Source organism: Cyanistes caeruleus, chromosome 5 (genome assembly GCF_971803275.1).
Source record: "Cyanistes caeruleus chromosome 5, bCyaCae1.hap1.1, whole genome shotgun sequence".
Taxonomy (NCBI): domain Eukaryota; kingdom Metazoa; phylum Chordata; class Aves; order Passeriformes; family Paridae; genus Cyanistes; species Cyanistes caeruleus.
In genome coordinates this window covers 47,999,482-48,023,115 of record NC_141705.1, presented here as the reverse complement: position 1 = coordinate 48,023,115, position 23,634 = coordinate 47,999,482, and the positions used below count along the sequence as shown (strand labels likewise).

At 43.1% G+C, this 23,634-nt stretch overlaps 1 protein-coding gene across 1 annotated transcript in view; it reads right to left on the bottom strand.

The window, feature by feature from the left end:
* LOC147653087 (uncharacterized) overlaps window positions 1-13,090 on the bottom strand; it is a 39,958-nt gene extending 26,868 nt beyond the window's left edge. Inside the window, exons 1-3 of the mRNA XM_086890440.1 lie at window positions 12,833-13,090; window positions 12,690-12,756; window positions 3,732-3,805 (exon numbers count right to left, since the gene is read on the bottom strand). Of these exons, the coding sequence (XP_086746566.1) occupies window positions 3,732-3,805; window positions 12,690-12,756; window positions 12,833-13,090 (399 nt within the window). The remainder of the gene's footprint in view (window positions 1-3,731; window positions 3,806-12,689; window positions 12,757-12,832) is intronic.
* Between the last annotated feature and the right edge of the window lie 10,544 nt (window positions 13,091-23,634).

The following is a 23,634-nucleotide window of genomic DNA, read 5'->3' as shown; positions in this document are numbered from 1 at the left end:
TGTTGCAGGCTGACCTTTCCCCAGTCAGATGCATCACTTGGATGACCCCATGTGTGCTTGTGTTAGCCCCACTTGATACTCCAACAATAACAAGATACTGAGGGCCCATGGCAGACCCAACCATTCACAGCACTAGGCCTGGAGAAACTCAAATAAGCTGCTGTGCACATTTTCGTCAAGTGACAAGTAAAGCTGCCTTCCTTCATGTTCCTTTCCTGACCACTAAATGTCCCTCAATTGATTTACTCTCATCCAGCAAAGCTTGTAACTCCCACTGGCTACTGGCCTAGGTGACTAAAATTATGCCTTGAGAAAACCCAGAAGAGCTGCAGCTCCTTTGGTCTGTAGAATAGAGACAGAAATTTGTATTTACTGAGGTCACCTCCGTACAAGAAAGCTTCACCGGTTTCATTTAAATCTGACTGAAACAATTCAAGTTAAACTGATGTGAATGCCTTCATACATCTTTATTTAAAGATGTTAAATGGGAGTTTACTTGATTTCAAACCTAATCCAAATCTAAAAGAAGTGACCAGATGAAATAAGACTGTCCATGCCACATTTTCCATTGGTTTAACTAAGCAGGCTTACCAGTAATCTTCGTTCAACTCCCTCATGTATACATGGTCTGAAAATACATTCACTCTCCAGCATTACCCTGCTTCATGCCAGGAGAATTTGCAGCTGGAAGAGACTCAGGGGAACCTCAGTGCCTGGAAATAAGAGAATTGTGGGGGAGAATCATAGCTGCTGTGCTCACCAGCCCTCCACGGACATCACCTAAATTACCGTAATTAATATAGGGGAATATTTCTGCGCTCCTCAGTAGTTTATAAATGTTACAAAAAAAGGAATGTTTTATATGTCCCCTGATGGGTTTTAAATGTTTATAAATTATGTGCAAGGAGGTATTTTACATCTCTCTATTTAACAGTGAGCTGACAGCAGCAATTATAGTCCAGTCTCTGACCCCAGCAATTAGGGACCTGAGGAGTAAACGGAGTAACTTTCTTCCAGAATAACACAGTGAATTGGGATGCTGACTCAGCATTTAAACATCCAGACAGAACCAAGGTGAGACATTTCTAACACCCTGGAATTTCCATTTTGATGCAGTATGCACTTGCCAGTCACTGGTACCTGCTTACTTTGTCACCAGAAACCCAGTAGCACTCTTCCAGTGGTAGCAACAGCTCATCATCTTACAGCTACAGGAGAGAGAATGCAGCAAGCAGTCAATTTGCTGTATTGCTTCTCTGCTGTGGACTAGAAAAAGAGCAGAAAGACTTGGCACATCCAGGAGAGCAGACGAAGATGGGGGTATTGCATGTGTCACTGCATGCTCTTTCACTCTTTTTGGCTAAAACTCTGTTACTACTGAAACTGCAGCATTCTCTCTGGTAAGAGGTTTCTGTGCCTGCACACCTATCTGCACCAGCATGAAGAGTCTAGGAAGAGCATTCCTATCCTTACAAAAGGTAGCAAAGTGACTGCTCAGGAATTTGTGCCCAAGCAGAAAGCCCCCTAGTTCTCAGTAAGCCCTAATTACTACCCTTCCCTTCTCTGCCCAGCCCTCAACAGAAGAGAGCCTCTGTGAAGTTTAAGGCAGCTTGAAGCAATATTTTAGCTGCCTACGTTTCAGGTTAAAACCTTTGTTGCAAAGTAACAGCAGAGAAAGAAGAGTCTTTGTTTTTTGCCAAGGCCTTAAATCTGCTTACAACACTCTACTCCTGCATGCCTGTGTATTTCACCTTCTTCTCTCTTTTACCCAAAAATAACCTTTGGTCTTGATCCTTAAACTGGCTGTGTTCACTGTTGTTAGTGTGCACATTCATTATCCCTGTTAACCACTGAGGTACTGCCTAAGGCAGCACACAGCTGTTTTGAGGCACTTTAGTCCATGCTGTATGCGCTGTTTCACTCCATAGGAACTGCACCCCACTGACAACAAAAGGCAACTCTGACACTGAATGAAACCAAGCAGAACTGTGAGTAGCATCTTGCATTTCCACTACATTCTCACAAAGGCTGAGGAATGGAGTTTACAATTCTATTAAAATTCAACAATGTAGTAGTTTGCCACTGACAACCACTTGCTTTCTTTTATTTTAGAAGGGCAGAACCCAAAAGCGTAATATATTTGATTTATTAGGAAAACTAATTTTCTTTATTATTTCCCACCTTTTGTTTTTTTCCCTTACATGAGGGGGTGTAACTAATTTCTTTCCCCCTCCTCCACTTTTTAGTGTTGGATTGGAACAGGGTTTGCTCAGCTATTAGAATTATATATTTTTTTCAATTAGTAGTCCACAAATGCACCTCTGCAAAATTAGAAGAAATTCTTGGTGGAAGGAACAAACTTTATTTTCAGATTTGGACAGAATTAGGTTAACATTTTCAGCATTTATGCTGTATCCAATTACAGACAAACACCATTTAACATGCTTAATTTATATGTTCCTTCTGTTTTGCACAAAGGTTTCTCAGCTGTGTCTTAGGCATTGTGGTCTTGTTAAAGTCAGGAGTCTTTAGTTCAGAATTTCTTGGACTGTTATAGCTGTTTGCCAGTTCCTGTCTGTGCTTGGTTATGCATTTCTTCTGGTTTGCATTAACTCATATATAAATGATTATGACCACCCTTTCATTCTTTAGAACTTCACTGTTATTGATTATGGACAGGTTTCCAGAGCTTTTGAAAAACAGGGACCACATGTTACTACAGAGTTTGTCTTAGGCATCATGTACATCTCACTCTAGATGGCATATGTCAAGTACATTCATATTAAGTCAAATAACATTGCTTTGGCTACTACAGATGTTATTTACAATGAAGCATGACAGTACATTATTATATTTGTCTGTCTAGATATTATAATTGCCTGTTAATTAAATTTAGGTAATAAAATGGGTAGAAGCAGCACTACCATATGGCTAGTCATGTCTCCATGGAGCACTGGCTATAGGTACTGAAACTTAGCTTGAGAATGAACAGCCACAAGTGTGTAGTTAAATCTTCTAGTGTCTAAAGTCACCAGAACTCAGGCAGAGCCAGGCATTGAAAGCTGTGGCACCAGGAGGGGCACCTGCCTGACCCTGGTGTCCTTCAAAACCAAATCCCACAGGTGCTGGAGGTTACCCCCTGACAGGACCCCTCACTCAGCCCAATCTCTGGGAAGAAGCACATACAAAGTATAAACATAGAAACACAAAAAGTAGCCCCTGCTACTTTTATACCTCTAACTCAAGGTGGGGGAAAACAATATTGTGCATGCCTCCTTGAAGGATTGCCAACCCCTGCAGCCAGGAGATGAGGTAATACAGTAAGGAAAGCCAACAGCAGTTCAACAGAGAGGGCTGGATCTTCTTAGCCCTAATTATTGTGCAGCCCAATTTAACCAGCTGCTACTCTGCTGTCAGCTACAGCCAATAGTCAAGACCAAAGAACAGAGATTACACATCCTGTCTCAGCTGCAATCTATTTTTTATGCTACAGCACTTTAGTGTCATTCACAGGGTATGTCCTAAAAGTGTCTCACTCCTGCACAATCAAATTAAAATCATTCAGCACTGGCTTGTTTGCTGAAATATAAACATTGCACACGTCTTGTATTTGAAAGAGTGGGATTCTTCTATTGGGAAAAGTTATTTGCCATGGACTTGACTGATTTTACAAATTCTCTGATTATTAATAAAACACAATTATGTTTACAAAATACAGTAATAATACTTACTATCTTATGGGCTGCTGTGAGACATAATCCACTAATTCTTCTGAAGTGCCCAGAGATCCTCCAAAGAATCCAATCTGAAAATAAAATTGTCATTAGTAAATGTGAGGGATTTATTATATTCATCTCCACTCTCCATTACACAAATGACTGACTCTGTGTACGAGAGCAAATCTCACCAGATTTTGGTATACCTCAGTGGTACCAGGAACCACATTACTCTTACCAGTATTTCTGCTTTTATATTATTTTCTCTAAAACAACACCTAAGAATTTCATTCAAAAATAGAAGCCTCACTAAATAAATTTGTGCACTTGTCAAACTCACAAAAATTATATAATTCCATAATATGAAAGATGTAACCAGTGAATTTACACATTCACAAAGCAGTATCAGGCACTGCTAGACAGGCTGAAGGTGATATGAACTATTGCTTGAACATAACTATTTCTTTTCATTGGATTGCAGGAGAATCCACAGCAACTAAGATCACTAGGCACATCCTCTACACACCTAAGACTAGAAGGCATTTATTTGTAGTCCCCAGATGCAACAGAAATTATAGATTTCCATTATATATAATTATATTTCTTTATCATTTTCTTTATAATTTTATATTTCTGTTATATAATTATAGATAAACCTACTTCAAACTAGACAGAGTACCTTCAGACAAGTGGAATGTCTCCATGGAAATATTTTCCCAAATTTTTCTCACCCTTGAAGGTGAGTACATTATAAATCAGGAAAGCTAAGCTGGGTTTCCATGTCTGCCATGAGACTTCATTATGACCCCGAGTTAATACCAGATAAAGAGTTTTCTGCCATCCCAGCCACAGGTAGGGAGCTTGTACCACCTGGAATTATCCAATCCAACCTGCAGCTTTGAAAAACTTCTTCCAATCCCTCTCTGCCCCTCTAAAATGGGGGTCATGTTTCTGTGTCTCATGCCATGTATAATTGGGATGCTTAATACATTAGGACACTAATCTGAGCCCTTATGAACTAAGGGAGAACAAGCACAGTGATGACACCTCAACAATTATGTATCTACATGCCACTCACAGAGACAAGCGTCCCCAAAATACACAATTTGAAGTGCCGGTCTGCTGAATGGGCTTGCAACCTTAAAAAAAATGCCCCTCTGGGCCTCCATGCTTCTTGTCCCTCAGTAATTTCAACACATATATTCACTACAAGGAAATCAGGAATGGAAAGAGGGGGCACCTGATCCACAGTTTTTGCAAGAAACTCGGTTCAAAACAGGTTTCTAATCCAAGAACTGCATTCTATTTTTTATTACATGCTTTACACATTCCTAGACCTCACCTAGATTAGAAGTGGATGAGCCAAAGCAAACACACATGTGCACATACACACAGAGCTCTAGGTGCATTTTTCTGTGAGAGAGAGTTTGCTTTCCCAGTCTTTCTGCATCTGTAAGCAGGAAGGCTTAAAAACCTTGCAAAGAAAGTCTGTTCCCATGAGAATTCCTGCCTCACTCTCCGCAGATTAAAAGAAGCAATCTCTGCCTACTGTGCATGGGAATCCCAGTATTTTGGCATGGTTTTAACATCAGCATCATTAGAAACACTGATTTATTTTAATTGTCACCTTGTATCCTACACTGCCAAATGCAGTCAGAATGTCAATTCTTTATCAATGTGAGCTGTTGACATGGAAACAGATCTGCTGAAATGGAAGCAGTAAGAAAAGATGTGTTACTCCTCCAAGTTATACTTAGAAGTGGTAAACCTGTGTGTGCCAAAACATATTTAAATACTCGATAAACTACACAGAAGAAATAAACTATTTGGGGTGACAGTCATTTTAGTTGTTTACATCACAGACTGCATTTAGAAAATCTCCAGTGTTACTATGGTAACAGCTTTTGCTTAAACGTAGTTGTGGACGCACTTAAGGTATGATCTAAATTAACTGAAGATGGAGGAACAAAACTGGGCAGCAACTGTTGAAGGAGTGACTGGCTGCTTCCTATCTCCTATCTGCCTCTCCTATCTGCCACAGGCACTGGCAAGGGTACAGGCAGAGTACTATGTAGCATAGACACCTTGGCTCATCCTTGTCCGTGCTCTCAGAGAGCACCTGAAGCAGCTGACAGACTGCACCAGGTAGGTTTTAGAGATAACAAAGAAACACAGAGCTGCTTATCATCCCCACGCAGCTTGTAGTACATCCCAGAACTGTTTGTTCCCTCCCTCTGGTCACCAGACAGGTAATGGAAAGAGGAGGCAGGCAAATAAAGGAGCCTCTAAGAGGGGCTGGAGGCCTCTTTGCACGTCTGGCATAGTTTGTGGCTTTCCTCTTTAAGATCTCTCCCAGGGAAGGGAGCAGAGCTGCAGAAAGGCAAGAGTGTAGCACAAGCCTTCTGCCAAAATCTGTGACTTGGAACGGACACTGCCTCACAATTAACTTCACACAGCTAAGAAACTGTCCTAAAAGATGCCGTGCAGACCTTTGACCAGCACTACATTTCCACTAGAAAGATTAAATCTCTCTGCTGCTAAAGCTAGTTTCATAGTCATAGGGAACAAGGCCAGAGGGGCAACTGTGATCTGCTGTTCTTAATAGGGATTAAAGGAACCTATGGTCTCCTGCACACCTGCCTCCAACCTGAAAGCGAACAACGGTGAGATGGAGATCACTCAGGAGAAAATTGAAGGAGAGGCTCCTCTGCCCTCTTGCCAGATGCCAGGGCAAGGGGCAACAGAGGGAAAAGACACATTTGAAACAACTTCTCTGAACAGGATCATGGAGGCATTGGAGCCAGACAATGTTCAAAGCTCATGGATCCCAGCAATGCTGTGAGGCAGTGCAGTTTTGAACTTGCCTAGAGCAACCCACCCCTGCTCCCACCTCAACTGTGGTATCAAGGCATGCAGGTTTTTTTTTTCTTCTCTTCCCTTTTCCACTTTTCTGCATGATTTTAAACCTCCCAAAAGCTTATGCATCAATTAATGAGAGAAGGAAGGACACACATCATTAATAACACACCAGCCTGTGAAACATGGACACAGGATATGGCATAACATTCTAAAAATAGCAGGAAGGTCTGCCTTGTTTAGGTCAAATTTTATTTGAATTCCCATAATAAAGCAGCTGATATTAAACAATGAAGCACCACTGTTTAGCTTCAATGGGTGTTCCAGACAGATCTGCTATAACTTAATCCACACAACAAAATTCAAAGCCAAGGAATGTAAGTTTATGTGAGCGTGAGACAAAATAGTGCTTTAAACTTCTGCAGCATTTATCAACCCAAATTACTCTACATACATATACTAACTTAAATGCTTCCATCTGTATTGTTATCTTACTCCATCTGTATTGTTATCTTGTATTTTGGTGAGATTCATGGGGTGTTTTGTTAGATGCTGGGCCAAATTGCTGATATAGTTCCACGCAGTCAGATGAGGAGACAGGTTGCTGGCTGTCATAGCTGTTCACAGAATTCTGCTTTTCTTAAATAGGGGTGAGGGAACAGAACTGGAAAAGGACCTGTATTGCGTGTCTCTAGGTACAACTGCTCTAAACAGCTTTGGCTTTTGAGTGGGTTAGCATCTTTCTAGATCACTGAGGCACGGATATTGGCGGCATACGTACTCCTTGGAACGAGGGACATCCTCTGTCTGAATCTGCTTGTAGGGGAAATGGAACACAGCGATGAAGGAGGCATAACAGCATCTTGTTTACACACAGTTTTCAAACAGGAAGTAGCAATTTACAGATGAGAAGAATGTTACAGAAAAAAACCCCAAAAATCCAAAAACCCAAACCATAACTTCCCCCAGAAAAAAACACTTTCTCACATGCATCCACAAAGCCTCCTACCTTCTTCTTCATCCTTTGGAGTGGATTGTGACTACTAGAAATACATATTGCAGAGGGACAAAGAAAAAAATTACAGTGGAACTATTAGTGCACGCTCATACACTTTTGAAACCTGCTCAGGGCAACTTGGCTTCTAGTTAGAACACATAAGACCACCATATTCAAAGCCTCATCTGAAAACATAAATTATGATCTTATCCCATACTAACAGCAATAAAAGCAGCAACCTTCTATCTATGTCTTCATCTTCAACATTAGAAACCAAAGGTACTGTTTTCTAAGGTCCCTTACACATCTGAGGAACAGATGATCTTGAAAGCTGCAGTCTTTTGATCCTAAATAAATTGGATGCTTTTGACAATGTCATCCAGAATTTTCATGTCAGTCCAAGGAAAACAATCTAAAACAGAGGATAATTTTGATTTTCCTCCTGACTCAGCAGAGAAGAGGATAATTATAAATGGAAAATGGGTGTTCTTCAGGATAAATATACCTGCTGTAATCCTACTGCCAACTGAATTAAGGTTTGCCTGCTGCAGTAAGGCGTATGCTAAATTGGCTGAAGGAAAGCTAAGACTTGTCAGTTTTCAGAAGTGACTGGTGATCCTTTCTATGTTATAATTCAGTATTTTGGCATATAAAAACCAGTGGATGGGGAAAGAGGGGAAAGGAAAGGGAAGGGGAAGGGTTTCTTTCCCCTGCCTTTGGTTATAACTGACAGCAATAAAAGAATCCAGTAGCACCACAAGAAACTGAGGCAAGCAGGCTCTTTTCACAGAATGGTTGTGGTTGGAAAGCACCTCTGAAGATCATCAAATGCAACACCCCTGCTAAAGCAGGTTCATCTAGAACCCACCTCCACATCAAATCCAAATGATTCCTCCTACTGACTGGTAACATGAAGCAGCTTATTTTCTCAGGTAGTCTTTAGCCTAAACACGACTTCCACCTCTGAAACTGGAAGAATTCCTTATGTCAAGCAAGCACAGACAAGCTATCAGTCACCGGTGATAGCTCAACACTGATAGGAAGTCTCATTCATCAGGGGGAAGAATTGCAGGTTCTCTTCTTAAATTAACACAGAGAAAAAAATATATTTGTCCAGACCCAGTTGCTTTTTCATTCCTCCAGCAGCTGCTAGTTTGAAAGAATTTTAAACGGTTGGCCTTTATGAAATGAATTGGTAATCACAGCCCTGTGCCTCACACACAGCAGACTGGTAACAGGATAAAGCCTTTCACCTCAAAGGCTGCAGTTCAAATTCAGAATAATCCTTAACTTCATAAACACCATCACTACATGATGGGCATTTGATTGTTATCATACAATGAATCAGGTGTTTTTCCTAGCAGAAATGTATTCATGCCACGGACAACATACTAATTATTGTCAGTAATTTGCAGCACTCTTGGCAGTGGCAGTAAAGAGACCTGTAGAAAATTGCCCATTTGTTCATCCCTTGGGGGTTGTCATCTCAAGGCAGGGGGTCAGGCCCTTCAGTCATTCTAGTGATTCTTGTAGCTCTTTCCCACCCCGGCTACATTTTGTGGATAGGCAGAGTTCAGCCTCTAGAGCTGCCAATCTACACTTTTATTACAGCTAAATTACTTCTGTTTCAAATGCTGGAGGCAACTTTGAATGCCGGCTCTAATTAGATTGTAATTGTTTGGAGATCTGAGCAATTGTGGCAGATATGGGTGGAGACTTTGGTGGCTTTTAATATTTGTGCAAATAGGTTTCACAAGCACAAAACCTGCAGCTGCTTCTAACACTGGGCATTTTCTTAAAAAATTTATACTACTAATCATCTAAGTCAGGAAGCAGAAATTTTGAATTTCTGTGCAGAGAGATCTGCAAAATCCTTGTCCAAGCAGACAGGGCAGGCAGTTTTCATGAGCCCAGGATGTTTTGGTACAAACAAAAGAAGGTGAGTTTAATTAGGAATAAATATTTTTGTACAAACAGAACAAAGTACACTGACCTAAGCAAGAACCCATAGCAGAAAAGATACACAGGTATATAGATTTATCACCATATTTTCAGAACTCTAAAAAGCCACAAACTAAAAAGAAAATAAATTTCAAACATCCATAGGAGTAAATCCCAACATTTAGCACAAGAAGCCTTATCTTTCCCTTAAGGGAAAAATACTCAAGAGCAGTCCAGAAACAACATGTCCTGTTGCTGAATACCATTATTACTCTTCCTTTGGGAAACCATAGACCCCCCTCAAGATTTCGACCCCCACTAATATAACACAGTCCAGAGATCTGCAGGGAAATCCTAAGGATCTGAGAGTGAGCATTTAAAGGCCAAGGAGCTTCTGCTAGGAGACCCTGTGCTTTCACGTAATCTCCTGAGGTCTACCTGTCATAATGACAACATTACCTCTTCATGCAGCTCCAGGGAGTGCTGTGCAAATATTGGATTATCTGGTTCAATGGCCAAACAAAAAACAATCATGGGCAGAAAAAATTTCAGTTGAATCTACCTGAAATAAAAGCTAAGGGGGTGGTTTCGCTAAGGGAAAGAAAAAGCACACCAAACAAAAAAATAAAACAGAGGAGGAAATGTTTGCCTTTAAAATAGTAAATATTTACTACTCCCTGTAATTTACTCTGCTCCATTTTTTTACCTGAAAAGGAAAACAAATGCCAAAAAAATTAATTGGTTTTTATATTTCTTCTTATCCTTTTTTTTTATTTGGGGGAGATTTTTTTTTGTAAGAAACATCACCAAATTTCATGTCATTCCAAAGTAGATCTGCCCTCCCTGAGAGAAAACCTACTACTTAGAACACTTTGCTGAGGTCTAGCTACAGGAAGAACTATAGGGGCTGAACTACAGAGATCTAGTGACCACAGTTTTGTCTAAGAAGAATCAAGGTTCCAAGTAAGAAAACCCATCAGTATGAATCAAAAATGTGATTGCTAAAACTTCTTTCCACAAAGAGGACCAAATACCATCCTTTGAAAGACAGACAAGCTGTAAGTAGTGACCCCTTTGTTTAGCTCACCTGTAAGTTCCTGCTCCAGTACCTATGTGAAATGAAAGGTACAGATGGATTCCACTAGTGGCAGTGAAGTCCATGAGATACCACAGTCACATTTCCACAAGTTTCAGTAGCATGTTGCATGTGTGGCTGGCACAGGGCACACTTGGAAACCCCTGTGGGTCTCAGTAATCCTATAGCTCTGTGAGGACTGGTGAAATTGGTGGCTGGCTCCTCCCATAGAATCAGCTAAACTGGATTCAAGTGCTTCTGCAGCCAAACTGACTTCACTATATACCAAGAGATACCCTCTACTACGTATGCCAAAATTAGAATTAAATTTGTTCAGGAGGACAAAAGAGAAAAAAGTTCCTAAGTCCTTAGACTTCTGCATTCAGCACATATATCTAGAACTGGCACCAGTAAAAATGAACAGTAACAGTCACTAGAAGAAACAGATATGTAAGTGGACAGACACCAAAACTGAAGCATAATTTGCTCAGAATGACAGAAGTGGAAAAGATTCAAAAGCGTCCAGATCAATCCCAAATCAATACAGTCCAGTTCCCCAGACTTTATTAAGCTGCTGTTGAATATAGCAGGGTCAATGCAAAGTAAGAGAAAGGCTATTTAAATACAAAAAATAGTCAGAAAAATTCTGTAAAGCAAACGTCCTTAAGGTGTATGATAAACACTCTCTAAGTGGCCACTAGAAGGAAAACAGAAGCATTTGAGAATGGAATACTCTTGGATTGCTAGTTTACCTCAAGTCCAAATGCAGAAACAGAGGAGCAGACCAGTGTAGTTTCTCCTCATGCCTGTTTCAGTCTCGTGTAAAGGTCAAAGATTTATTGTCCCAGTTCAGTACACAGCTATTTGCTGGGATCAGGGAGCACACTAAAGTGAATGGATGGGAGAAAGCTTCATCAATCCCACTAACACACAAAAGCCCAGGCAGTGGAAGAGCTGCCCAGTCCTGTCAGAAATGGCACTACTACCTGTTGTAAAGGACTGAAAGAGTTCTTACGTTACACTACGGCACAAGAAATCAGCAGAAGTTGCAATGTATGGCACCAGTGATTACAGGACCCACCTCGAGATATAAATCTGCCCCAAAAGCCCAGAACTGACAAAGAGTATGCCCATTAATCTTGTTTCAATAGCTTACTGTACACATCAAAAGGCATGCAAAGGCAGGTCCCTGTGAAGCTAATCCATGTCTATAGCACGTCTGGCAGTGCACGTAATATTGTAATTCTACATCTAAGGATCAGATTGTGGGGACTCTGCCTTCATCAGACACTCTGACATCATTAAAACCTGTACATACATTCATGCCTCACACAGGCCCGGGGGACCTCGCTGCCTCCTCAGCTAAAGACCAGCAGTTGCAAGAGGAAGAACATCTGCTCCTCAGAAACTCTGTGTACTACAGCTGAAAGCAAGGTGCCTGGCTTATTCACCACCACTTCATTATTTTCATTTCTCTGAAAGTTAGCTGTATCTGTTCACAGAAATGCACAGTGGTTAACTCTTCTTTCAGCAGTTAACTCTAGATTTACATCTGTTTAAAATGAATGTGTAAACAACCATAGAGTCCAAACCTTTAAAGCAGAGGCTGAACAATTCGTATTTCTACTTCTGGCAAACCCGCAGAAGTACACCATCCCTAGTAAGATAAATTTGTGTGCTCACAGGGAGAGGAAAAAATTAGTGCCCAAGCGAACACTGAGACAGATAGTGGTCATCTGATAATGGCAGCCTGAGAGCAGGGCTCGGAGCCAGCAGGCAAACCCTGGTATCTCTGTCCCTTTGTCCCAGTCACATACACACATTGCAATGACCCTAGCGCTTGAGGTCTGGGGACCCTGCACAGCTCCAGGAGCAAAATCAACGTGTACCCTTTGTTCAGAGTGCATAGAGCAAAGGAACTCCACCTCTCAGACAAAACTCGGGAAGATGCTATGAGAGGGAAGAGACAGCACTTGGCAGCTTCTCCTGATGACCAGCAGCCATGCTGAACACCTCAAATCTTCTCCTGAGCCACGCCAAGAGCATAAAAACAAACCGGGAAGTCACTGGTGTTCTTACGAGAACCACTGGTACCCACACATACACGGGCTTGGAGCCGGACCCAGTCGCTCCAATTCTTCCCTCAGAAACCACCCGGCCACAAGCAGCATCTGCAGCAAAACACCGCCGTGAGCACGGCACAGGGACACCCACGGCCTGCGAGGCGGCGGGCGAGACGTGACCGACCTTGCGTTTACCCAAGGCAGGCTGCGGCGGTGCCCCGACCCACGGCGGGCCCGCGTCCCGAGGCTCCCCACCCTGCCCTCGGCGGACCCGCGGCGAGCCGAGGCGTCCCTCGCCTCTGCGGGCAGGACGCCAGCGCTCGCATGCGGCCGCGCCAGGGCTCCGTGCGCTAATTAGCGCCACAAAGGAGCTTTTACCGCTCCACGATTGACCCGGGGGCGGCGGGCCGCGCTCCCGCTCCGGCAGGCCGGCGGACAACATGGCGGCCGCGCCCCCCGCGGCGGGAGGCGGGCAGGGGGCGGCGCGGCGCGGCCCGCCCGGCGGCAACACCTGCCCGGCTGCGGCGGCGGCTCCCCCGCAGAGCCGGCGGCAGCGCCCGCCCAGGAATTACGAGCCGGCGGGGGGATGTCGGAGGATTATGGAGGAGCCGCGCGTCGGCTCCAATTAGGATCAACGCGCCCGCCGCCCCCGCGCCGCCGCCGCAACGACGGGGCCGCAGCGCCCCCTGCCGCCGCCCGCCGCTCCCGCGGGGACAATCGCGGGGCGGGTTCGTTCGGGGCTTAGGCATTCCCGAATTGAATCTAAGGGAACACCAGGCCCCCCTCACGGAACGGTTTGGGTGGGAAGGCAGCTTAGCGACTGTCTGTGCTCCAAACCCCCGCTATGGGGAAAGGACGCCTTTCACTAGACCAAGCTGGTCAAAGCCACGTCGGCCTGGCCTTGAATATTTCCAGGGATGGGGCATTCACAGGCTCTCTGGGCAACCTGTTCCAGTGCCTCAGCGCCCGCAGAGTAGAGCATTTCTTACTTTTGTCTAACCCAAACCTATCCTCTTCCAGTTTAAAACTGTTGCCCTGTCACTGCCAGTCTTGGTAATAAGTCTTTCTCCATCCTTCTTACAAGCCTCTTTCTATACATTGAAAGGAGTTGAAAAGGTGTCCCTTGGCCTTGTTGAACTCCATGAGGTTCACACAGGGCCACCCCTCCTTCCCTTCTCCCAGGCAAATCCACTGCACCCTCTGCTCGCTGTCATCCCCAAACCCGCCAAGGCAGCACTGCCCACCACTGTCTGTAGCAATAACAAAGATATTGAACAGTTCCTGCCTCGATTTGGACCCCTGAGATCCCTTGTAACCAATCTCCATTTGGACACTGAGCCATTGACTACAAAATTACTGGGATGCAGCCATCCAGACAATTCCTTGTCCAATGAATAATGCACACACCAAATTAATTTCTTTCCAATTTAGCAACAAGGATGTGGGCAAGGTCTTGGCCTGCTTGCCTGCTGCTGATGGAGGAGGATGGTGCTCGTGTGCAGGAATGACTGGCTTTGGAAAACATGAGGTTGTTACCCCGAAAGCTTCAGCTGCAACACTTGACATGCTGGCCAGGGCACAGCTGGCTGTGTGGGCACAGGGTGGCCAGCCCCCAGCAGCATCCATGCTCACTCACTCTGTCTCCGCCTGCATGAGAAGAATATGTTCCCCTCAAATTACTCAGCAAGTAATGAGCAGCGGCAGCAGCCGCTACAGCAATATAAATCCACAGGAAAGGATTTTTTCCCTCCCTTTTCTGAGATAAAAATCTCAGAACAGCAGAGGCTATACCATTGACTAGGCTATTAAAATGATATTTATGAGGTAATCACTTATTTTAACTGCCATCTACATAAAATCTATCACGAAAAAAAAGACTCAGGGAATTTTATAATTATCATTTACATTTTCTTAAACCTATTTAACAAATCAAATTTTCAATCCCTCCACCCAAAAAATATATCAGAAGGAACAGAGAAAGAAAGAGGCAGCAAATGGGTGGTTGAATCATCTCCTGTGCAGGGCTGAAGGGGTTCTTCTCTGTTTATCCAAAGTCAGTCCCTCCTGTGTGCAAGAACAGCACTTCAGCTGGGGCTAGGGAGCAGGGGATGCCTTGTGCAGGTCTGGTGCACCACAAGCAGTATTTTATGGTGCCCCCAGCACTCAGAAACCCAAAGGAGGAGACTGATACAGGGAAGAAAGGAACAGATGTGCAAGCAGTCAACACAGTTGTTTTGCAATTAAATACGCTGCTTTTTGCAGTGAAATAATCTTCATTTCTGCAGGAGAGTTGTTGGCAAGGTAAGAGCAGCATTCTGGCACCTGCCCCAGGCCAGCTCATGGCAAACGGGCAGGGGTGAGAAAGTTTCACTCCGGATCCTTCTGGGAGAGAATCAGGACAGGACTTTCCTGGATCACTTTAGGTCTAGTGGAACATAGATGCTCTTCAGGAGGCTCTGCAGGCTCAGCACGACACAGAGGCTCTGACAGAGAGGTGATGGTTTTCCATACAGCACCTCTGAACACACGCTTGCAACATTCCCCAAGTGCAGATGTTGCTTCACAGCAGCACGCCCGTGCAACAGCTGACCACCTCACCCCACTCCTGGCACAGGCATTACAGCTCTGTGCCTCCACGCAGGGAAAGGGCAATGGAAGGTCGCTGAGGCACAGGTGCAGCCCCACAGATCTGCACCAGCAGAATAAGATTTACAGCCAAGGATTTGGCCAATGCTTCAGTCTACACCAGATCACTGACTATGCACAGCTTGTTTGGCAGCTGATAGGCTGGAGCTTGGGATCCTCAGCTTAGGGAAAGCAAAGAGAGGTCAAGGCGATACAATGAGAGCAGGAGTTAAAGACAATCCATCCATTCATCCATCCATTCATCCATGCATCCATCCGTCTGTCTACCCCAGGGACCACATGGTTTCCACTATACCTCCTTTATCCATAAACACTCTCAGGAATACTGCAACACCCTGGGCCATCCGGTCTCTCAGACTTTGCAAGGGTGAGTTACAAAATAACCAAGTAAAAATGCAACAAGTTAAAACAAACACAACGGTGTATTCTTGCCTCACTGATGACCTGTTATGCCTTTGGATCTTTCCCCTCAACTCCTCTGTACAAGGTGGGCATACTGAGCTGCTCATTAGTCCTTGATAAGAAATTCATATTAATTCAATAGGCCTGCAGAACTCAAAGTTTGCTATGCCACATGCTTGATCATACTTTTAAATTTAAATTGAAAGAAAAAACTATCTCCCAACTATGCAAATCAGATATTTAGAGTGTCAGAATGATCATGGTATTTCTTCAATGTTCTCAGTGTCAGAGCACATTTTTTTTTTTCTTTTTGGAAAGCATTCAGATTATTTCTTGTACTTTTAAAAAAAGATTTTGTCATCCTTTCAGTTTCAGAAGAGCTTCCTGAGTATGCTTTGTTGGTAGCAGCAGGCTGGAGAGCAAGAAGTTTTGATTTCAGTATTACTAAATCAGTTTGGTATTTGTGGTAAAAACATGTAACTTCCACATGTCTGTTTAACATGAAAGCATCCAAATATTCCAAGCAGACTTTAATACCTGGGTGGCAGCAGGGCTCTACAGGTCAAATGTGTCCTGCAGGGACAAGGCATGGAAATGATGCATTCAGCATGTGGTAGATTGTGCCATCAGTGCATAGTGGTGGTGGAGTTCTGTCATTAATAAAAATATATCATTTACAGTAGGTGAACCTACTTCAGGTATCAGACAGAAAAAAATCCACCTTACTTCATTCATTCCTACTTCTGCTGAAGTGCACATTTGTCACAAGATAAACTTGGCTGTTTTAAAGGCATACTAAAGGGGATTTCATTCTGGAGAGAGGAAAATTGGGCAATACAGCTGTACGAGTCATAGAGCAGAGCATATAATGACTCACTATTTATCAACAAAGACACAGCCATGAGCAGGATGTGATGGTCTGGGATGGGCTGATGTCACAGCAAGGAGTGGGAAGACAAGACAATGAGACTATTATGACTATCTTTAACTACATAGTACAATCAGACGCTTTATTACTATTATTAGTCACTACAATTCTATAATTCTACAAATCCACTTCATCCATGTATAAAGTTGTGAAAAATTTATGTAGTAGATCATGAATTTTTCTTACCAATTCCTTCTCATTTAGATTTTCTAAGAGATATCTAAACTGGGCAGAGAAATTTTGGAAGAAAAGCTCTGAAGTTATCCCTTATAGGAACAAAAAAATACCACACAACCAGTGCAATCCATTCAAAAGAATGAATCAGCCTCCTGGAGAAAGGAGTAGTTCAAAATATAGGACTAAATGAAAAAACCTCCTCATATTCTTTTTATTTGCTTCTCTTGCTTTGCATAGTTTGGGCTTAGTCTTTCAACCTCTTCTTTGCAATCACACCAGCTGGAAACTTACTTTTTTACAATGGAAAGTGAGAATCCAGTTTAATCACACAAATCCCAGAGCTAAACCTTCAAGGAAAGTTCTTTCCTCTTCAGCTTGTGATTTGGCAGTGCTAAAGGTATATCCAGACAGTTCTGAAACTTACAGGGACAGTCCATAAGAGGCAAGCATTTAATAAGCAACCTTTGGCAATACTAATGGGCTCCATAGGAGCAAATTTTCATCCCTCTAAAAAGAGCAAGCTGAGAAATACAATCTCTTTTTCTTTTTTTCTTTTTTTTTTTTTTTCAAATCATGTAGTACAAAAATGAGGCAGACTGTAAAATCAGGCAGATGGAATATACACATCTTGCAAGGCTCAGTGCTTAGAGAAAGAGGCAAAGGGCTGTCCAGGGCCCTCAGCCTTCTGCTCATCCACCAAACCTGGCACACAGTGGCCCTAACAGCTCCTCTTCTATATTTGCTGGGGATCAACAAACCAGCAATGTCAGTATCTGCCCAAGCTCCCTCCGGGCCATCACCTGGGTAGTGTCCCTTCACCAGGGCCAAATGTTGGCTCATGTCCAAGTGAGCAGTCACACCACAGGAAAGGATGGATCCTCTCAGTCTGTCAGAGACCTGACTCTTAAAGGCTAGTGGGTGTTTGTCTTCCAAATGAGTGAGGTACAGTCTATCTGGTGAGGAACATTATCATCTGTAAGTAATTTGTGCTGCCCACTGCAAAATTCTAAATGAGGTTATTACAATACACTTTTTCAATTAATTTCTGCACATTTTTTTAGATTGCTGTTGTTATCTACCATATTCATTTCTATAAGCTGTTTCCAGTTAGATGGCTGATACCCTTGAAGAAGTTAAAAACCAGTAACTCTTGAGAGGAAGTGGACACAGAAAGTCTATCAAATCCCACTGTGCAATAATCATGATTGAAACAGAACAAAATTTTAGATGCTTTTTACCCAGTGAACTAAAAATCAGCAGTCTCATAAGCTCTAAAGCACAGCTTATCAATACAGCAAGTTTCTCCCTCATACATTACCCCAAATGACATCCCCAATAGAAAAATAAATCACAAGCTCAAGCTTGGGAGAGAACTCTGAATTCAATGGTCAGTGCAGGGTATCAGGGAGAGAACAAAGCATATAATTTTTCTCCTGCCCTTTCCTTCTGCAAGCCCACACATCTTTCCATTCTTTCCTTTCCTTGGGTATTATTTTCTGGAACAACAAAAATCTGTAAAACTGAAGCCATTTTTATTGACTTCTGGAGCCACATATTACATCTGCTCCAAGCTTTTCAATTAATCAGCACATGTCTTTATCACACACCCTTTAACTCTACTTAATAAGTTACTGGCAACAAGATCTGTTTTACCATTCTCCCAAACTTTCCTGTCCCATCCAATTGCATACTGACACCATTTGTCCTGGGCAGACACTTAGGGGACACTTCACATGTGGGGAAGAGGGAACAGAGAATTTTCCCATTGCCAAGTGTTTTGAGTCTGCTTGATTTCAGCAAAGGGAATGCTTTATGTCAGGGGTACCTGGTGACACTTTCTGTGCAGCCAACCTGTGCAAGCCAAGGGAAGCTGCAGCAGTTCCCGGAAGCTGATGTGTCCCACTCCCTCCTGAAGCACTTGGTTTTGTTGGCAGGGTGGGCATCCCAAGACTGGGGGCAGCAGAGGGATTGTCTGGCTCTGGTTTCAGCAAATTTTGTTTCACAGAGCCCCTGGGCTGTTTTATACCACACGTTCCCATCCCTCATATCCTGTCCTGGCACCAGTAATGTGCCCCAGCCAGCAGTGAAAGCAGCAGGTTTTCTCCCTCTTGCAAAATTAACACATGGTGGCACAGCACACATCCCCAGGCAACATATCCCCAGCATTCCCGGCCTCTGCAAGTGCCATGATCTGCTGTGAGGACACAAACTGCTGCCTGCATCTGCCCTACAGGAAAGCAGCAGGCACACGAAATGAGGTTTTCCCTCCTTTTCAACTTAACAGTCTCTTGGTACTACTCAGGTAATTATACCAGTGTGTCTCTTTGTATGCTTTTTTTATTGTCCCTAGTATTCCCCCAGCGAAGAGCTAAGGAAAACATCAATTTGCTAAAAGCACTCTGGCTTAAGCTAGCTGCCAGTGATGTAATGTGGCCATCCCTGAAGTCCAGTGCGTACAACTATAACCAAAATTATATCTTGTTTCCAGAACAATTTCTTTAGCAAAGAAAGGTCTGTAGAATAGAAAACATACACTGAATCGCTTTGCTTTTTTTTTTTTTTTCCCTCCATGAGTACAGGAAAACATTTTTGAGGGTCTATTCTAAAAGGTATTTTGGTAAAACACTTACCTAACAAAACTCAGTGTCTGCTATCTGGCCTCTACCAGTGGAAAAATGCATATTCTCAGCCTCAATGCTTCCAATAAGTAGCTTTGGATTGGTGATGAGGACAGTATTTTCACCCCGACACGTCATTCTAGTATTTATCTGCAAGTGATGGACAAAACTGTTTTGTAGTGAAAGAAGCACAGCAAAGCAGCGTTATTGAAGATGAATGATGGTCAGTTTTGAGATGTCCACTAAGATAATGATACAGGAGGTTTTTTACTCATCACTTAATAGATGTTTGAAATTTCAGGAACCAGTCCTTCCAGTACAGGTACTAATGTTAATGCTAAAGAAGGGAATGCATCAAAGGGCTAAAGCTGTTTGATTGCCAAAATATTTAATTTCACTCTTCTGAATGAAGCTTTTTTTTTCAGTTTTTAAACAAGCTACACATCAAGCTTAATCAAGGTTAATATATTTTAATAAAACTTTTAAACTACAACAGCTTAATGTGTCTAGAAACAGTATTCTGTGGTACCAGTACGTTCTTAATTATTTTTGTTTTCCCTCTTAATAAGAGATTGCCCCTGCTCTTAATAGAGTTCAAATAACTCTGGTGAAATTAAATGAGCCTGCTTCTCTTAATAGCACAGCCATATATTTGCAGTCTTTTTAGTGTTCCCTCTGACTTTTAGAGCCGTTCCCCTGAACTCATCCTGGTCATTAAAAGACTTTCCAAAAAGCCGAGGTAACTCTCACACCTCATCCCGTGGCACATAGATTGGCCACTCTGAGGGTTACTGACGTATTTGTTAATGGCCCCTTGGGTGTTTTCACCATCAAATCATGTTGGAAGACCCAGTACCAACTGGGAGACGTGAATTCCCCCTTCTCAAAACTGCTGTGAATGAATCTTATGGTGTAGGAATTGGGTATTGACCCATTTGTAAATGAGGATTTACAGTGACTTTATACTTCCCACAAATCCTTACCCAGTCTTGGGAGCTTGTGAGGCTGGTGCAGCTGCTGCCCTGGAATCTGCAGGTGAAATTACACCCAGCCTCTGCAATCCATCCCACTGCTCCTCTGATCTGTCCAACCACCTCTCCGCAGCCACCCTCCCCAACACAAATGGCACCAGTCTCACCCACAGCAACTGAGAAATGGCATCGCCTGCTCCTCCAGCCTTCCTGTTGTGCCACCTATGAAACAAATGTCTGCCTTACATAGGGCTCTACATTTTAACTCTTGGCTCCCCCTCTCTGGGCAGTCTCCAGTGTGCTGCTCTTTGGTCTGATTTACACTTAAATACATTGTCACTTTCTGCCTATCAGCAGGAGACCATCTCCTTCAGACCCAGTTAACCCAAAAGGCACACAGGTATCTGGAGAAGTTACTGTGACAACCACACCGTCTAAAGCTCATTCTCTCCCCTTTCTGGGACACCTTAACAGGTTAAATTCCTTCACACTTACTCAAGGTATTTTTCTTTGCTTGTCTCCCTGGCTTAATGCCACATTGTTTGTTTTCACAGCAACAGGATACGTGGGAAGGCAGCCCATCCCATCCATGCCAGTAAAGGGGCTCGAGCCCTTCAGCTTTTACTCCAGGGAACACCCTCATTCTGAGCCATGCTCATCCAAGCTGTCTCCCAGCTATCCTCTCCCAAAGGTTTTTCTAGATGGTGGAGCTCCCTCTGATAGTGATACCATCTTGTTCATCGCATGCAATGTGTTTTCAGTCAGTGTGCACAGCATCATTCACAGAAGGGCCTGCATGAGGCTAGGTCCACACTGCACAGCAGCGCTGTGCTGCTGTACTTTGGCTTTCCTCTAGGGCACATAAAGCTCCACCCTATCAAAGTCACATCGCACCTAAAGTATCTCCTGTGGCAGCCCTGGGAGCTGGACTGTGCCATGCAAGCATACACCATTTTTCCTGGTGTTTTACTCCATAAACAAATTTGGGTTTGGCCTGCATTTAAAAACAACAAACAAACAAACAAACAAGCAAGGAAGAATCACCATTTAGGCTTGTTAAAGGCTAGGTAGTGTTTCCTCCTCTTAGCTGATTCTTAGATTTTTTTTAAAAAAGAAACCTCTGGTAGGTAGAACAGGTTTAAATGGTCTATTACCCCTTTATATTCTTTCTCACCAAGTTCTTTTGGAAAACAGGAGTCTTTAGGCACTCAAAATGCTTTCTAGCCAACAGTTGGAAAACAGCCTTTGCTGAGCTGCATTTTCTATAGCATTTACATAAAAATACAGTTCAGTTCTCACTGTGTGCTGCAAAAATCTGACTCTTTTATTTCCATTAAGTTGGAAACTGTCCATATTGCCATATGTAGCCATTTTATCTTTCCTCATTCCTTTCTTATAAAGCACAGCCCTTGATGCCAGCTTGCTTTATGTTTTTCCCATTCACAGGGAGTGAAAAAAACCAGCATGATTCCTGAAGAGACAGCAGCAGAACAATAACTTTGCTTACAATCCAGAACAGCAAAAAAATCACCAAATTTAAGCCATTTAAGCAACGCCACTACAAAAACAAGGTTCAAACTCTCTGTTTTCCTAGTGTTTACTGGTTTGCTAGTGGGCTCTTAAAAATATAAGTGATAGCAGTTTTCCCAATATCTTACAAAGTGGAATGTTTAAAATAAATACTTGATATTCAGTCATTTAACAAAACAGAGCTTCCTATTTCTGGTTTTATGTGATACATTGTACTTAAAATCTGTGTGACAGTGATGCATTTCTGGCAGCAAAGTGGAATATCTGCAAACATTTGCAACAATCTGGTATAAAGTTGATACCTTGCTGTTCAGGCTGATTTCATTCATACAGACACATATCATAGCATCAGCTTTAGCAAAGTTAAAGGAAATATAAATTCATCCCTTTTAGTTTGTGTTTACAGAGTCATACATTTTTTATAGTTCTACAGGCAGAGAGATTTCTGTTTAAAGCAGCATTTTTTGGAGAAGACTACAGCACCATTACATGATTTCAAGGTGATTATATATAAATGAAATAGATAATTCAGAAGGCAGCCCCTTGTACACGTCACGATGAGCGGGTGGCTACGATACAGTGAGTGTTTGCATAAATGTTGAGCTTGTGAGAGGAGTTGCTTTAACTAATTGCACTGATTTTGGTCTGAATGCCAATTTTGTGTCCAGCTTTACCATCAACAGACTGTACCCACTCCTCAAACAGTCCCAATTTTCCCTGGTTTTACACATCTAACAGCGTCCACTGCTATTCAGGAATCATTAAGTCCCATGTCATCCCTTATGCCTTGTTTGCACTAAAAAAATAATTATTTAAGCCTTAAAAACATCTGACCTCCGATTTCTTCTCTTTGACCACACTGCAACGTTAGAGAACAGAGCTCAGAAGAAAACACTTTCATCTGACTCATTTCATTGTAACACCTTTATCTCACAGAGCCAGGGTTGTGGGGGCGGGAAGAGGGGAAAGTGGGGTTGTTTTTTTCTTCTGTTGGATTTTTGTTTGTTTGTTTTTAAGGAGGCAGAGAGATGACTCCTGAACACAACCAAGTGCAGCTGGAAAAGCAGGGGCTCAGTTCAGCACTTTGCACATGTCCAGGTGCGAGTGACGCTGATTCCAGCAGCATCACACAGAGAAATCTGCTTGGTTTTGGACAAGTCTGTGCCAAGGGACTGTCGTGTCCCTTGCATGTCTGCAGGGGAGCCCCCAGCTCCTTGCTGCTCTCTGGGCACGGGCAGGGAGGCGAGCTCCAGGCTGCCTGTATTCCCTTGTGCTGGGATGGGGAACAGTCGAGTGGACAGAGAGGGCATCGCTGCTTTGGAAGAGTGGAGTGGTTGGATGGGGAGGGAGGGAAAATGTTACTTCCTGAATGAGTCACGTCAAGTTAAAGCCTCTGGGTTGTGTACAGCAGTTGAGGCTGGTGCTGTCACTCAGTGAGTAATAAAGGAGATGCCAGCTCCTGTCTGAACTCATTTTTTATTCTGGCACTCAGGGAACTCGCTCATCTCGCTAACTCTTTGCAGCTCTTGCTTGTCACACATGCTGGGTAAAGGCTGCCTATCCCAGAAAGGCAGACACCTCCCCACCAAATGGGGAATCAAAGCCAAGCCCAGAGGAGAGAGGTTTAGCCACAGTGTTTGTTTTGGGATTTCCCATCTCAAGAGCCTGTACAGGTCACTCCCTGCTCAGCAAACCCTTCCCTCCTGGACTTTCA